This window comes from Phycodurus eques, chromosome 1 (assembly GCF_024500275.1).
Source record: "Phycodurus eques isolate BA_2022a chromosome 1, UOR_Pequ_1.1, whole genome shotgun sequence".
Classification (NCBI taxonomy): domain Eukaryota; kingdom Metazoa; phylum Chordata; class Actinopteri; order Syngnathiformes; family Syngnathidae; genus Phycodurus; species Phycodurus eques.
This window is the reverse complement of record NC_084525.1, coordinates 51,138,519-51,156,375: the sequence shown is the minus strand read 5'-3', so window position 1 is coordinate 51,156,375 and position 17,857 is coordinate 51,138,519. Positions and strand designations below refer to the sequence as shown.

Genomic DNA, 17,857 nt, shown 5'->3' with positions numbered 1-17,857 from the left:
TTTTGATGGTCCTTCTTTTATTGTGAAGCACATTGGAGCTGCAATCTTTGTATGAAATTTGCTATATATTTATTTTAAAAATTATTACGATGAGATCTATGATGTGGGTCTTCTATGTCATGGTGTGTGGCTACTCGCGCAGACGTATCTGGAAACTGAAAGTGTGCACGACTTTCACCTGGATGTCAGCTACCTCCACCGAGGAGGGAGGAGTCACCCCTGCCCGCCTGCCTGGTGGCTCGCTGGCCTCAACTTGCTCGCTCGCCGCCCGCCCGCTCGCCCGCTCGGTGGCTGGTAGGAGGACGGACGTAGGCAGCCCAGTCGGCGACCACATCACAATCCAGAGCAGTGGCCTGTCTATTTATGAACCAAACAGCCCAGACATAAACTGCGACGCCGAGCTCGGACCGCTTTCTTACCGCATACTAGCTATTCATTTGCGGTGTCGAGGGTTGGGGGAAACCCACACTTTTTTGATGGCAATTTGGAAGCCTCAGCGGCGCTTCGTGGCTCGGGGAGGAGACGTTACAGCGCGAGGTAGCTAACGTTAGCTCGCTAACAAGGTCAGTATCGCTTCTTGCTTGTGCTCCAAAAGCCGCTCTGGTAGTTGTGTTTAGCCTGTGCTCGTTGTCACAATTAACACGGGGCCTTTTTCCTCCGACGAAGAAGGATAATGTGACATTTTGTCGCCGTCTTCTTCCTGTCTCGGTGTTAGCCTGCTAATTAGCAACACTTGGCGAGACAACGACCGCTCAGTTCACTCTGCCCCGCTTCGACGAGGCCACCTCGGCCCGATTTCATACATTGCCAAGGAACGCTATTTGACTGGCAAACCGGTACATTCATTCGGCCGTCGTGCGGTGTATTTTGGTGTGCAGATGTGGAGTCGGATGCCTGAGCAGACGGCGGCGGCTCCCTCCTCTCATCCGCCTAGAATAAAAACAGGTGCACGTCTGCTAGCATCGGCCAGTCGCGGGGCATGGCCAAATTGGGCTTGCATTTACACTTTTTGATCGATAATAATGTCAACTCCAATATTTACGCGTCTCTTTGAAAGCATCATAAACTCGATATCAACATTATCGCTTGCTTTATTATTTATTTAGGGCCCGAATAGTGAGCGTAATAGTCGGACCGAGGGCAAACGACACGGGCCCAGAAACTAGTGTGATATCAGAACACACTGTTTAGCTAGCTAGCACGATTAAAAGACAGAAACGAGCTTGCAGAATTGCAAAATGAAAAAAAAAATCTAAAAAGCTGACAACTTCATATAATTCGAACATCAAATGCAATTTTCAGCTCCTTCTCCAAAACGACGCTTTTTGTTACTGTTTCGCCATATATGTTACTAAATCTTGGGAAGGAGTCATTTTGGCAGTTTGCTGACATATAGCATTTTTGTCATCATTTTAAAGAGGGTTGCTTTACGCTCATGTTTCTATCTCGAGCTACTTCTCCATTTCAGTGTGTTCCAGTCACTAGCTGCTGCTGGGTCCTTTAGATAGTTACAAGGTGGATCATAATCACTGCCAGTTTTCACATTAAAGCTGAAAGGATTTGAGATTTGACAGACTTTTGCTAGGCTGCAGATAACCGCAGTTATATTAGAAAAAAAAAAACAACTTTTTGTTAATGTCAAGCACTGGTGGTTTAGTAACATGCAGTGCCCAAGACCCCCCCCCCCCCTTTTTTTTTTTTCCTGTCTTTTTTTTGCACCACATGCTCCATGACTTTGTTGGACAGTGCGGAGGGACATGCAAGCTTGTCTTCTGAATGTTTGTTATTCAGCTCAGGTTCTTTGGAGAGGCTGCTGCATGTGCTACGTCAATTCAATTGGCCCCGAGCGCCGCTGTGCATCCGAGAGCTAATTATTTGTGATAGTTTTCCATTTTTAAATACCTTTGAACGACATACATCAAGAACACCGCTGTGGTGAGCTGATTTGCCTCAACCCCACTCCCACTCGTGCAGGCCTCAGTGAAATCACCCAGAGGCAAATCTGCCACTGTTCTGTTTCCCATACGTTAAACGACTCTATTTAAAATTATATTTTAATAAGCATACAGTAAGCAGCTATGTATTCATATGAGCTTTAGCTTTCCTTTGGGGCTTTTTTTTTTTTTTTTACTATGCTTCTAGCATGTTTTAATGTTTTTATAGAATAGGTCCAGAGCGCTTGTAAACATTTTCATGATGATAATGAGGCACAATTATATTTATGACACCATGTATTTGAAACGTTATTAGGGCTGTGTTTTTCGCAAATAGAGATTTACCGCTATGAGAAAATGTCAAAACACGTGAACCAATAGTAGAATTTCTCCTCTGCGAATACATTTAATATAGGCTCCGCTAACAATAACTACAATGACAACTAGTGCCTTACCATCTTGTGTACTGAACTCAACTTTATACTAGTTACATTTGTGAGTGTCAAATCAGCTATCCATCCATCCATTTTCTGAGTCGCTTATCCTCACAAGGGTCGCGGGAGTGCTGGAGCCTATCCCAGCTATCATTGGGCAGGATGCGGGGTACACCCTGAACTGGTTGTCAGCCAATCGCAGGGCACACATAAACAAACAACCATTGCCACTACATTCACACCTAGGGGCAATTTAGAGTCTTCAATTAACCTACAATGCATGTTTTTGGGATGTGGGAGGAAACCGGAGTGCCCGGAGAAAACCCACGCAGGCATGGGGAGAACATGCAAACTCCACACAGGCGGGGCCAGAGATTGAACCCCGGTCCTCAGAACTGTGAGGCAGACGCTATAACCAGTCCTCCACCGTGCCGCCTTCAAATCAGCTAATAATACCTAATTAATATATTCAGTTATTAGCACTGTTTCATTACATGGTTCAGCTGTATCAACACTAAAATGTCATGCTCTGTCCCCAGGCCAATAAGTGTGGTTTTCAGTCCATGCTGTTTTGTTTCATTTACATATTTTTATATTGCACATTAGAATATAAAGTTATAAAAGTGCAAATCCGCATTGGGAAATTGGGAAGTGATGATTTGTGGATTGTGGTATAGCTATTGCTCACTGAGAGTTACCAGGATGGAATCTAGGCCACATTGTGGAGAGCTTACTTTGATGCTCAGATTGTTTGCTGTGTGTGCTAATAGCCCGAGGTGAGCTGTAGTGCTCATTCGGAATAAAACCAAGCCTATGGGCAAAACCTATTTTCATGCAAATGTATTTTACATTAAAGGACAGACATGAATCCAACAAGATGTTTTGCATTCAAAACAAGCTTTTTTAAGATGGATTATTGGCCATTATGTCTTCATTAAGGTCTTGATTTTTGTTTTTGTTTTTGTTTTTGCACATGGGGTTTGAATTTTATCGAACTGACTGTGGAGAAAATGACATGCTTAGTCGTTTTTCAGAAATATGGCTTTGTTGTGCTCTTTAGTGTGGTATACAAGATTTTCCGGTCATGAATATGTACAGAGAATGATGGTCTCAATTTGTTTAACCCTACGTAGAAAGTGGAATATACTAGTTTCCCCTTCATGGATTGTGGCTGTGCTGTTTATTTTTAATTTTAAATTTTATTAATAGAAATAATTGAAATGCAATTTTTCATCTAGCACCGTTGATTGATTGCCAAAGCAAGTGTCAGCTCTGTTGCAGATGCTTTTGTATCAGGTCAATCATAGGGTTATTCTCGTTTTATAACCTCAAGATAACAAGTCTTTGTAATGTGATCTACAACAAATGCAACACCTCCTTTATATTTTTAACAGACAAATTGACCTGTTGTGATATTGTTGGCAAAATCTGAGATGAGATTTCCATTAAAAAATGTTTTAAAAAGTAGCTTATACTTTTTATTAGGGCTCGGCAAAAATACAATCTGATTCTTTTTATAGAAATCCTATTTCCAATTTTAAGAAATTTCTGCTCTTATAGAAAAAACAAATGACAATGACATTATCCAAAACAAATTTAGCAGTTTGTTGTTGTTTTTTCCCCCCTTCTGGTTTTTGCTTTATTTCTCCTGAGACCATATAAATAAATGTGTATTGTCAAAGAGAAATGCCCTACCCCCACCAACTGTCTCACACTTTTCTTCTATAGAGTTGAACAGGTGAAGCAAGGCAACCTCTGTAAATTATCTGCGCCTTGGAAGCACATACCTCATGACGAAAGTTTCCAACATGTCAATAATGGCTACTTTTGCAATGTATAAATAGGCACCGTATCTGTGGCAGTGTTCAGTAGATTGACTCCGTGATTGCCTTCCACTGGGCTCCTTTCTTGTTATATGCAAAACAACGTGATAATGATTCTGCTCATGTTGCCTGCTCTTACAGGAGAGATAGTCGCTACACTGGCTTCCAGTCAGCTTTAGAATAGATTTTAAAGTTCTGCTACTGGTCTATAAATCACTAAACGGTTTAGGTCCTGAATACATGAATGAAATGCTAATGGGATACAAACCCAGTAGGGCTCTGAGATCTACATACAGACTCAGGTCAAATAGTGGAGCACAAAGTCCAAAGCAAACACTGTGAAGCAGCATTTAGATATTATGCTGCACACAAATGGAATAAGTTGCCAACAGAGTGACGTCAACCCCAGGTGTGCATGTTTTTAAGTCCAGGTTAAAAACTCTTTTTTTCCCATGCTTTTTAGAGCATTTCAACTTTTAAATGATATTTCTTGCACTGTATGCTGTTTTAATTGTATTTTTATTTTATTTTAATTTTCTCTTTGTTTTAAATGTTTATAAGCTGTTTTTTTTCTTTGTTTTTAACTGCTTTTAATCATGTAAAGCACATTGAGTTACCTGGTGTATGAAATGCGCTATATAAATACATTTGCTTTGCTTTGCTTCTCACAACTGGTCGGAAAACTCGCTAAATTTAGTGCTGCCGATTTAGTGGGTGCTGCTAATCTGGCAACACAGACGGTGCTTTTGTAAACTAGCTCCTTTCTGTTCGCAGCCATGTCGAAGTGCAGGTCAGCTGGTCAACTACGGAAACTGCAAAAATATTTTTTATTGACCAAAAAAAGACATTTTAGACACTTCCTGACCAAATAAACTTGACTCAATTGATGAAATCGATTACTTGCATAGCCTTACAGTTTATGCGGGTCTACCTTGGCAAAAGGGCTGGAATGAGTTGCTCCCCTTGGTGTACATTGACAAAGCATCCATCCATCCATTTTCTGAGCCGCTTCTCCTCACTAGGGTTGCGGGGGTGCTGGAGCCTATCCCAGCTATCATCGGGCAGGAGGCGGGGTACACCCTGAACTGCTTGCCAGCCAATCGCAGGGCACATACAAACAAACAACCATTCGTATTCACATGCACACCTACGGGCAATTTAGAGTTGTCAATTAACCTACCATGCATGTTTTTGGGATGTGGGAGGAAACCGGAGTGCCCGGAGATAACCCACGCAGGCATGGGAGAACATGGAAACTCTCCACACTCCACACAGGCGGATTGAACCCGGGTCCTCAGAACTGTGAGGCAGACGCTCTCACCAGTCGGCCAATCGTGCCGCTTGACAAAGAATATGAGACAAAATGTTATTAAATTGACTGTACAATGATTCGCTTTAATTTGACTTTAATCTGTTGAGTCATACACACATTATAACATTTTCTGTGGGTAGTTAGCCAATGACTGACGTTATTTGTATGCTCAAAGCATGTCATCGTGTCGTCATAATTGGCCACTCGTGTGTCAAGTCAAAGCAGCTCTGAGAGCCTGCTCAAGTTCTGACAAGCAAGATAAGCAAACAACTGTCAGAACCTTCACATCCTTTTAGACACACTGAATCATTTAGTTACATACAATTGAATTAAGGCACCTTACCTTTTCTTTCAATATGATCTTTCCAATGTACTGTTAGTTGCAGCATGAGTTTATATAGTGTCTGGATTATTAGGCTAAGAAAATCTCGGCAAAATGATTTTACTATTTGGTATGAGCATATTTTTTCATAATGCAGTCACGCTTGTATGTTTGCACCAATGTTATATATATAATACCAAAGTCATGTTTTTGTCTTCTTTTGTAGCTTGCCTGGCATGGCTGTCTAACCAGCTGCCAAAAACCCCTCTTGATGGATCCCAGAGGACAGCAAAAGGAAAAACACAATCAGTGAGCACAGCCAATAACAAAGGAATCTGACCCATAGCGTATCATTTGACTGACTTCAGTGCATGTGGCCTCTTAAGTCATTCATAGACATCTGCTAGGAAGCTCAAGGGCCTACTGCTATACACTATAAAATGGGAGACTTGGGCGGTGGAGAAACTGTGAGGTCCAGGCTTTCAAGTAGGACTATCTTGCTGGTAACAGGGCTTCTGATAGCCTTGGCCCTGGGTGCTGCACTGGAACAGCAAGACGCAGAGGTGGACAGGTTCCCCATGGAACTGGAGGCTTCCATGCAGTCATCCATGCTCTCCGAGCTCCAGGCTGCTTCCGCTGTCATGGCTACCCCAGTGTCTTCTGTAAATAAAGGGGGCGTGCAGACCGGCATCCCCGACTCTTCAGCCATTGTGGGCCAGGTGTTCCAGCTGAGGATTCCACTTGTACCTGAAAATGCCAGCTGTAATCTCCAGGTAAGTTCTATGGCTAGAGACCTTTTCTACACTTGACAAACCCAGTGAGAAAAACATCACTCTTCCCCTCTCTCACTTTTGTTAGTCAGAGACCTGAGTATGTTTGTTTTTCCATTTATGAAAATTGGAATTACAGGTTGAGTAATTGTTGTGATCTGTGAGTTTTTGTGTTTTTATGTTGTTGTTTTTTTTTAGTTTACTGAGATGGGACAGCCAGCATTACCACAATGGCTCTATTGGGACAAAGAGAGCTGCTTCCTGATAGGCTTGGCCCTGGAGCAAGATAAAGGTGTGTACCATATCTCAGTGTCTGGACGAGACACTAATGAGAAGACTGGCAGCCCAGAGTTTCCCAGTACGGTCTTCTCTATTGAAGTCTACCCAGAAGAACGGGCAGACACAGAACCGTCCCTGCTCGCTCTGCAGTCTGACGTCAGTGGTCTGCAGCCTTTCACTTGTGGCCCTGAGGAGCCTGTCACTGTCCTCACTGTCATACTTGATGCTGACTTGACAAAGATGCTTACTGAACAGAAGGTCACTTTACTGACTGTTATGAGAAGATTCTCGCATGTCCCTACTGAGCACATGAGGGTTGTCCCTGTTGTCAACAACCGCTTATTTGACATGTCTGCGTTCATGGCGGGACCGGGGAATGCCAAGAAAGTGGTGGAGAATGGAGTTCTGCTCTCATGGAAACTTGGATGTGCGCTTGACCAAAGCAGTATCCCTGACATTAGCATTGTCCAGTCCTCCGCAAAGGATGGAACCATGTCAGCCAAGCTTGCGTACCCAGTGGTTGGTTGGCACATTGTCAACAAAAAGCCTCACGCCGTCAAACGTGTCAAACGACAGTTGTACAACACTCCCACTCCTGTACCCTCTCTGCTCCCTCCCACCACTTACCCAGAACCCCCTGTGCGTGTTGTTCCCAGCCCAACTTCCCCCTCGATTGCCCCCGCAACAGACAACTCTGCACCCCCTGTCCGGGGTCCTTTACCACTTCCTGTGAAACCCACTATGAGGGTCAGAGATCAGATAGCCCACACACCTGTCTTTGGTCCCCCCCAACCCACCAGAGTATTGGGATCGACTAGCACCATCCCAATCCAACCGACCATGACCAGACCTACATTTGTGGAAGCCACTGCTTTACCGACACCACCAAGCACCACCAAAAAACCAAAACCAAAACCTTCTAGCACAAGAAAGCCCAGGAAACCCAAAACGTCAACCCCAGCTCCCCGGGAGCCCAAATTCACCACAGCAAAGCCACCTAAACGCACCACCCCACTCTCCTTGGCTCCAGACCTCAACAGTATGCCCGAGATCCGCAACCCAATCGACCAGGTCAATGCATGGGTTGGCACATACTTTGAGCTAAAGATTCCTCCTGATACGTTCTTTGACAAAGAGGATGGCACAACTGACAAGCTGCGTTTGACTTTGAAGCATCCACCCAGAGAGGCAGTCAGTGAAACATCCTGGATTCAGTTCAACAGCACCATCCAGCTTTTGTATGGACTTCCTGAGGAGCAACACAAAGGCAAACACGAGTACTTCATGTTGGCCACTGATAAAGGTGGGAGGAGTGTCATGGATGCATTTGAGGTTCAAGTAAACCACTGGTCAACTAATGATAAACCATCAGTGGTTTTCGCTGCCCGTTTTCAGGGTGACCCTAAAATCCTAAGCAGTGACGTCCATAAAAAGATTCTACTGACTAAGAAATTAGCTTATGCTCTTGGCGATCGCAATAGTAGCACAGTGACCTTACAAAGCATCACCAAGGGCTCCATTGTGGTAGAATGGACCAATAATAGCCTTTCGCAGAGTTCCTGTCCTAAGGAGCAGATCACAGTTCTCAGCAACAGGATTGCTGATCCGCAAGGCGCACCTAAACCCGCCTTCGTCAAAGCCATGGAGCCTGAATTTAAACCCATCAACATCTCTGTTCGCGGCGCAAACAAATGTCAAAGCTTCACCTTCATCCCACCAGGAGAGGTTACGCCAATCCCTGATCTTCCAACTGCTACACCTTCACCCGGGACTGGTCGTAGAAGCAGCGATGACGTCTACCTGCACACGGTCATCCCAGCAGTCGTGGTAGCGGCCCTCCTTTTAATCGCCGGCATCATTGCCATGGTCTGCTACCGTAAGAAGCGCAGAGGGAAGATGACCATGGAAGAACAGGCTACCTTCATCAAGAAAGGAGTTCCCATAATATTTGCCGATGAGCTGGATGATTCTAAGTCCCCGCCGTCGTCCAGCATCCCTCTCATCCTTCAGGAAGAAAAGCCACCGCTTCCTCCTCCAGAGTACCCCAACATGGCTGGCCCCCACAGCACCCTGCTCAACCAGGATTTGTTGGAGGAGTATTCAGTTTATCAGGATGACGATCCCAACGCACCTCCTTACCAGCCCCCGCCGCCGTTTACCGTCCCTATCGAAGGCAAAGGCTCTCGCCCCAAGAACATGACCTCCTACAGGTCACCGCCCCCCTACGTGCCTCCCTAACACTCACTGGAGCCTTTCAGTTTGGAATTCAGGTGCACTGTGGGGGATACTTGTTGAAATCTACTGCAGACGTAACTTGACATGGATTTCAATGAAATGCGGGCAACCATACATGTACTTTGACCATCATGGATAAGATAATTCAGTGTTTTCCTACTGGATCAAGCAAAATAGATGAACAGTTTGAAATTCCATCACTCTTCTCTCTCTAGCTTGCTCTCTTTTTGTTCTTCAGATCTGCTTTTGACTCTTTGAAATGCTTTCTTTTTTTTTTTTGCCGAGAAGAAGAGTGAATTTTATCTTCAGTGATGTACTATTTCTATTGTATAGAAAATATTAGAGCAGGAGAGACTGAAGCCCACTGGGCCTTTAAGCAGACCCGAGGCGCCTCCTTGACGTGTTATTCGAGAGCTGTATCACTCATATCTGTCCTCAGTTTGGTTAGCAAAGATTTTCGAGGGGCAGTTTAACACCACAAACCAAACTGAAAGCATAAACACACATTATTAAAAAAAATACATATTTTTTTTTTCATAATTTGCTTCCTCTTGACTGTAAGTGCTTGTTCAATCTTGTCTCACACAGAATAGACTAGCTAAGGCAAAGTAAAAACATTTTTAATTGAATTTCTAATTTAGTTACAAATCAATTCAAATTTTTTTTTTTTTTTATAAATTATTTTCACGCCGCTGAACTTGCCGTCTGAGATGTTTTGTGTTGTTGCTATGGTGTGCTGAATGGTGCGGGAGGTTGCCAGGTCAACAATTAAGGTGGGCAGTGGATGCTGTGTCGCTGGTTCGCTTAGAATTTCCATTCCAACCAAATGCCAAATTTTGTAAGTCTTTTCACCGTTTTTTTTGGACCATTCATCAGTTCAGTTTTTTTCAATCTGTTTTGAAAGTAGAAAACAAACTAAAGTTGAAACTTGTGTGAAAAGCTAAACAGAATGTCTTTGATGTCAACATGCGAGTGTTGCTTGTCAGACGGCGACCCTCCACGGAGATGATGATTCATGGTTGCGCTGACAACGTGAAATGTGAACTTAAGAGCACAGTGAGGAGTCACCGCTTGTGTTGCTTTGCCTCGCCTCTTGGTGTCGCACACGGGGATGTAAATAATTGTGTGCCTGTGAAATTAAACAAATCACATCATGTTCGTGTTTTACCAGTCAACCTAGTTGGGAACAGAAGGGCCACAGTGGGAAATTATTATTTTTTTAATTGTATGCTTAGATTTATGATCACTATCATGATAATGAACTTTATAGTGTGCAAAACGTTTACCTGCCCATCACAAAGAAATAGTATCTGAATGATCGCAACAAATAAACAATATGTGAATTATGTACATTTCATACCTGATAGCACCATTAGAAAAATGTAAAAAAAAGGAAAACAATCTAATGTTTTTACTGAGTTTTTGATACAGTCTTAAACTTGTTTTATGAAGGTATATTAATAAAATGTAATACAATTTGTAAAGCCTCCAATTTTGTCTACAGTCAGTTTTTGTGCATGTTTTCCTTATGTATTGTTCAGCTAAGATCACACATTTAGCTCGTTTGTTTGTGCACTGCATTTGTGTAATCAAAGACACTCTTGGAGTCTTCTGACATGAGCGCTATCAAAACTTTATACACTTAAAGCACTTTTCCTTCAGACACCTCAACAACACTAATGACTAATATCTGCTCTCCAATCTATTCATTACAGCTCTTGTTAAATTGGCTTACCCATAACCCCTTGCTACGTCCACCCCACCAGTCTGCATGAATGTTCTATTTCTTCCTTGTTGGAGTAATTACATGATCTTTTGTGCGCCCGTTTGCCTGACTCTTATTACATCTAGCTATTGTAATTGCTAATTCGTAATGATGAGGTGGGCTGTTTCATATTGAATAGTCTAATCATGTCTAAATTGGACACCAAACAAGCAGTGGGCTACTGAATCATTAACAAGCGACGTTGACACTGGACGCAACTGATAATGGATGCAAATAGACAAAATGATTGACCTTTCACTCTTTGGTGCACAACAGAGACCTTAATTTGCTCAGTGCTAGTTACATTAGTGTTAATTGCAAATGATTGCAGCAATTAACTGGAAGATAGAAACCCAATACACACTGGATATTTAGGTATTTGTAATTTGAACATTTCATCAAAGCTTCGAATTCTATATACAGTATGCTGCAAGTCAAAAATGCTCGCCCATGTTTTGAAATAGCAACTCAGTATGAACTGTAACAGCAGTTAAAATGTCGGCCTCCATTTGACCTCCATGGGACCGGTGAGTGAGAGACTGTGCACACACGTTTTGACCTCTCATGGCTCGATCAAGGGCGCTGCAGGCGTCATAGCTTGAGAAGAAAATGAGTGCACTAGCCTTCTATGGAGTGTCTGTGTATACACGACGCTAATTTAAAAGCTGCATCAAAGTCTTCCTGTAAACTTCCTGTTAAGTTGCAAGTCAAATTGAACCATTTTCTAATATATTTTTCTTCCAAAAAAATTTGTAGTGCTTCGTCAAATTGCCCCAAGAAACAGGAGGGTAAAGACAAATCTCAGTTTTGATTGACACTCTCAGAGCTGTACTAATTTTTTTTAAAATTATTATTATTTGCAGTGATGTACGACTATAATGGTAACTATTAGGAACAGCTTCTACTGTGATATTGTGCCGTTCCACTCTTCAACTCCAATCATTAATAAACATTGTTAAATTAATGCAGTCCAACCCTTGAACTAGGAGTTAAATTTGTTCCGTGAAGATGCATTTTTTTTAAATAAGAAAAATATCACTATTGTACTTTATAAAAACTACAAATAGAATGTAATAAAAATAAATAATAATCAGTTGCATCACAAATTAATTGTGGCTTTTTGGTGTGTGCAACTTGGCCACCAGGCAGCAGTGTCGTAGTCATTCCATCCATCCATCCATCCATTTTCTGGGCCGCTTCTCCTCACAAGGTTCCCGGGAGTGCTGGAGCCAATTGCAGCTATCTTCGGGCAGGTGGCGGGGTACACCCTGAACTGGTTGCCAGCCAATCGCGGGGCACACATAAACAAACAACCATTCGTGCACACAGTCACACCTACGGGCAATTTAGAGTCTTCAATTAACCTACCATGCATGTTTTTGGGATGTGGGAGGAAACCCACGCAGGCACGGGGAGAACATGCAAACTCCACACAGGCGGGGCTTGGATTTGAACTCGGGTTCTCAGAACAGTGAGGCTGACGCACTAACCAGTCGTCCACAGTGTCGCCAGTATAATAGTCATGGAGGCAAAGAGTTTTATTCAACCACTAAATCTGCAGTAATATTATTCATGCTTACAGAAGATAAATAATATATGCCTGTGAGTATTGTTATAGCATCTGTCTACATGTGTTGCGCCACCATTTTGTGTTCAAATATCTCTTCATCAAAGCATTATAACACAATTGCTATTCGTTTGCCAGTCTATGGCATTTCCCATTATGTGTTAGCATTAAGCTAGTGGACTTCAAGGCAACGGTATGTGGTGGTTTTAAATGCACAATGTGTAATTCACTTTGTTTTATGTTTACATTTTACTTCAACTAGGAACAGCAATAAACAGGTTGAAGCCTGTTTTTTTTTTTTTTTAACTGTTCTCTAATTTCCAAACGGCACCTGTATGTCAAATTTTGGCTCTCAAGTTAAAGCAAAAAAATGTCAGTTGGGGTTACTCACATCTCAAGGCTTAGCTAGCTTGGTCACCAGTGTCAATCAAAAGTGAACCTTATGATCTTTTTGCATTCACGATATTGGCTCGGGGCTGATAATGGACATCATTATGTTGTCCAAGTGGTCAATGTAGTGGCTAGTTAGTGTATATTGTTAGTGACTATTTATACTCTCGAAAAAGACTCTATTTGCTGCTGAGTCGTTCAGATCCACAAATGGAGTTGAACTAATCAATATCCGTGGCTGATAGTAGGTAATGAGCTTGCATCAAGATATAGATTTTAAGACGTGGTATTTTATGCCCTGCCAGTCTCCCCATCACCACACTACCACCGCACTCATTAATTATACATCACAAGTGAAAATTAATGTAAATGATCATAAATGCCTGAAGAGGCCGCAGTGGCTGATGTGTTGATGCTGACGAGGTGCTTTTGCACTGACAATGTCATTCAGTACAGCAGATGTTTCAGAATTGAATTAAATAAGGACGGTACAACAATATCTTATTACCGATACATTATTTCAAGACAGGCACAAGACTATTCAAACATGTTTTTGAGAGCAGGCTTTTAATTGGCTCATCCTAATTTGGTTCTCACCGGAAAACAGGAAACCAATTCTTTCTCCAGCAAAGGGTTATTGACAAAAACCTTTCGCTCGATTAAGAAAAAGACTCATTTCGTGGAGTGCAGGAGGCGGCAGTAATGCGATCTGCAACTCTGGCGCAAATAGCAGAGCTGTGTGATGGTGGGCGGCATAGCGAAGTAATAGGCCTCATTAGATGGCCAAATCTGAGGAAATGTGACTCTGTTTCCCCATTTAGCTGAGAGCACAATAGGTCTTAAAGTGCCTCATGATGAATGCTAATTGGCGGACAAGTAGACCCGTACACAGTAGTTGAAGGCCGCACGAAAAATATCTTGCTTAATATGAATAATGCATACTTGGTAGCAGTGGCATCGCTGAAACCCCTCTACAAAGCTTCTAAAAAGCACCCCCTAAAGTTGGTAGTATGTGTTTATGGCCAACCTTTATTGTCTTAGCCCCCCCCCCCCCCCCCACAATAGGTTTTGGTTTCCCAAAAATTCACATTCACACTTATGAACAAATAAGTTGTTGGTTGTTTTTCTGTCCAAATGAATGAACTCAAAAAATGAAAACATTTGTATGTCCAAATGAATGAACTACGCCCAAAGTGATCACAGCGCCCTCTTGCAGTAAAGTCAGAGGTGTGTTTTTTGGCTCCTGGAGGAACAACTTTGGACGCTTCCCAAAGATCCCACAAGTCTTTCAGGCAGATGGGAAGAGGACGATCCCTGGATGTACACAAGGTGGCAGTAGCAGCACACCGTCCCAAATCTCAGCCATTGGTTTGCAGAGGTGCAACAAGCAGCCTCAAGCTGTGGTAAACAAAAATCCAAACCTGTTATTATCATTTATCAGCAGCTTATTCAGACATACGTTTATTTAGATGGGGATCATATGCAAAGTAGTAAAGGTATCATTAATATTTGCTATTTAATCAACTCGAAGCTGATTTATTTCCATCTCAAAGCAAACAACCCACAAGGAGTCTCCTAAGATACCCCTCGTAATGAGAGAATGCGGAAACAACAGCGAGCTTCCACATTTAGATTGAGAAAGTGTGCACTAATTGCATTTTGGCTCTTATCTCATAAACTGGATCCATTCCAAAGCCTTGATGGAAATGCTCCTCTTCACTATGTACGAAGAACATTCTTTGCCAAGGCACGACAAAGATGTTGGGAGGGTTCCCTCACTCAAAAGGGAGTGAAAAATCACATATGCTTGCCGTATTCTGACGAGACTGGTGCGAGCAGCACGGTACGCCAACGCTTGTTGCGGGGGGCACGCTGAGGTCACAGGGAGCTGACTCTCCAAGATCACAGCAGAGTCCACCTCTCTCGCACTGAACTTACGTCCAGCGGCAGCATGATTCGGTCCGAAGTCTGCACCTCGGGTCGCCATGTTGAGTCCGGATAACGCTCATCTTTAAACAAAACGGCAAAGGCTGCTCACTGTGCCTCTGCCTTGTGTATTTTCAAGGTTTTTACAGGCTTTCTGTCATGCGCCAGGCTCGCGTCGGTGCACGCAACGCAACGTGGCCGAACCAGGCCTTGTTGACCAGATATGTAAGCGGGACTGGGCACTCCGTTCTTGGCGGGCCCCTTCTGCTTTCTGTGAGGGGATGACTCGTGGGACCCGAAGCCCAGAGGCTGTAAGTGTTGAAAAGTTGCATCATGAGGTGGATATGCTGACATAACTGCGCACACAAGCAAACAATTTTCAGGAAGCAACTGTGGTGCCTTGAGATATGAGTGTAATTTGTTCCGTGACTGCGCTTTTGTGCTTCAGTTCAATTCATTGCTGCTCCTTCGAGCTCCTTGGCCACCATTGGGCAGTATAATACATTCATACAGAGTAAGAGTCACCAGTTCTCTCAGTGAATCAATAAGTTACAATATGAATCCTTTTTTTTGCAGAGGATAAAAAATATATGCTTGTGAGTGTTGTGATATTATCTGTCTACATGTGTTGCGCTACTTTTCGTGTTCAAATATCAGATGAGTTGTTGTAGCTGTGACTTTCAATGCTAATCACCAACCCGTCAATGGCATTTTTCATTATGTGCTAGCATTAAGCTAGCAGCGACGTTCCTCAGGCCAAGTTGGTATGTTGTTTTAAATGCACAATGTGTAATTGTCTTTGTTTTACGTTTTTTTTTTTTTTTTTTTTTTTTTTTTTACAATAAACTTCAACTGAGAATGGCCTTAAACGTCTTGAAACTTCTTTTTTGAACAATTGTATCTGCCAAGTTGCGGCTTATTGGTGAAGTGAGTTGAGTTCGTTGCCACCATACGCCGCTCGTATCTCCATAGGAAAAAGTGTTTTATTGCTGAACAGAGGAATATACAAAAGAAAATGCAGTGTACTCAGGGAGACCTGATTTTCATTGCAGGCAACGTGTGAAGTGGGATTTTTCTTGTAATGTCATGTGGAAATGTAGTCAGGTCATCTTCAGCTGTTATTACAGTCCATTAACTCCATTGTGAAGATACATAATTGATGTAGCCTTTGGGTAGAGTTTAATCAAATGGAGAGCTCTTTACACTCCACTGCTAGCTAAAAACCAGACACACAATCCGCAGTGGTGTTTGAGCACAATTCCACAAAAATGAGACGTATAATGCCCAAAAGTCCATGTTCACTTTGTCATTGTATTGGAGCAATTAGAAAAGATAGAAAAGGGACGCTATAGAGAGGGGTCCTATTCATTTCCATATGTATTTCACGAATCGTCGGCTGCTCCTTCAAATAAAAGTGAACTATGAGTGGGATCGAGGAGATTCACTGTTGCGGCGATACTCCTTAAAATCAAGGGCTTAAATTTCACAGCCTCTGTGAAATTGTCAACCGTTGTTTAAGCCACAGTTGATATGCCTCTGTTTAAACGCAGTTGACTTTTGCGTCTGCCTTAAACCTAAAGAGTGTCACTCGAAATTTGCTTAGCTCGAGTGGAGCCCATTAGGTGATGTAGGCAAATGCTAAGGGCGCCATGGCATCCATTGTGCGCCACAACATCAGGAAGAATGGAGATATGAGTGCTGTATACTTACTTACTTAAACCCTTTAAGTTCCCAGAGGAACATAGGCCATCTACGAAGCTCCTCCATGTTTTCCGGTCTTGGGCCCTCCATCCCAGATGTTGCCAAGACAACCTGTTCTGTGGTTCTTCTCCAAGTGATTCTCCGTCTGCCCTGTGGGTTCCACATCAACACTCGCTTTGTGATTGATTTCTTCCTTCTGGTTATGTGGCCTATCGACTTTCATTTCATGCTTTTAATTTCTATTGCTTCTTGTTTGGTGAGTTCCCACAGGGAACAACCTCTGGTGCTCATTTGAGAACCAGACCAAAATTATGTGCACCCCTGAATATAATAATACTTGTGAAAAACAACTAATATTACTGCAGCTTACTGAGGAGCTGAGACTGCTTCCATGTACAGTATGTCTGTATTATACTGCCCCAAGTTCGCCAAGCTGCACACACCAGAAGGAGCGGCACAATGCCCATAGAATTGAAGCAAAAAAGACAAAACGTGGCACCCACTGTTCAATTTCTTTACTTTCTCATTGATCAATAACCATACATTTTAAAAATATTAAAAAATAAACCATAAATATGTGGAGTTGTTTTTTCAGGGGGCAAAGACATCATCATTCAATAGTTGTGCAATCGACATCATCTACAACTAATGGTAAATACAAATAAAGGGGGTTGTCAGAATTATAAACCAAGACCCACAGATTCTACAATATCTCTCTGCTTGCTATACAGTTGTGGTAGGAGTGGGGAAAAAAAGCAGATGATTGCGGCCAGAGAATTTGTATTCAAGGAGCTGTACACACTTCGAATGGGTCCGTTTGTTTTCGAATGGGTCCGTTTGTTTATGTGTGGTTTTGAAAAGTAACAAACTATAGCACCTTGTCATGTTTAATGTATATTCAATAACGTTTGTTCAGAAAGAACAAGACTTCAATCTATTCTTGTACCTGTCAATCTAACTTGAAACAGAGATCTATTGTCTTTTACCTTCGCCGTGGCACCCACACATTAGTCTGCAAAGGTCATGGCAATGGTTGAGGTTGACTCACTGATCATTGATCAGTGGTGGGAAGTAACACAGTACAAATACTTTGTTACTGTACTTAAGTAGATTTTCAAGCTATCTGTACTTTAATTGGGTGACGACTTGTTGATTTTGGAAATTTGGAAACAGATATCTGCTTTCTACTCCTTACATTGTCAAAATAGGCTCGTACATTTTTTTCAACCCCTGCGTTGACGACACAACATGAGAATGACTTAAATAAAGAGAGGTTAAAGTCAAATGCGGTTGAGGTCTTGATTAATTGAGATCTTGGAGTCTTAGAAGACAGAGGGGAAAAAAACTGGGACAGCAGCGACATGGAATGTGAACCAGCGAGTGTTAACAAAATATTCCC

The 17,857-nt window shown here is 42.5% G+C and overlaps 1 protein-coding gene across 1 annotated transcript; it reads left to right on the top strand.

The window, feature by feature from the left end:
- The first annotated feature begins 247 nt into the window (after nucleotides 1-247).
- On the top strand, nucleotides 248-10,594 carry LOC133413690 (dystroglycan 1-like). Its single transcript, XM_061698386.1, has 3 exons — nucleotides 248-563; nucleotides 6,052-6,598; nucleotides 6,794-10,594. Exons 2-3 carry the CDS (start codon nucleotides 6,266-6,268, stop codon nucleotides 9,110-9,112), a joined length of 2,652 nt encoding a protein of 883 aa, XP_061554370.1. The 5' UTR covers nucleotides 248-563; nucleotides 6,052-6,265; the 3' UTR covers nucleotides 9,113-10,594.
- Nucleotides 10,595-17,857: the final 7,263 nt, after the last annotated feature.

Bases quoted from the DNA above. Each gene is read 5' to 3' on its own strand.
- LOC133413690 (XM_061698386.1), top strand. From the start codon at position 6,266: ATGGGAGACTTGGGCGGTGGAGAAACTGTGAGGTCCAGGCTTTCAAGT. The intron at 6,599-6,793 runs GTAAGTTCTATG...GTTTTTTTTTAG, and splicing joins ATGCCAGCTGTAATCTCCAG to TTTACTGAGATGGGACAGCC.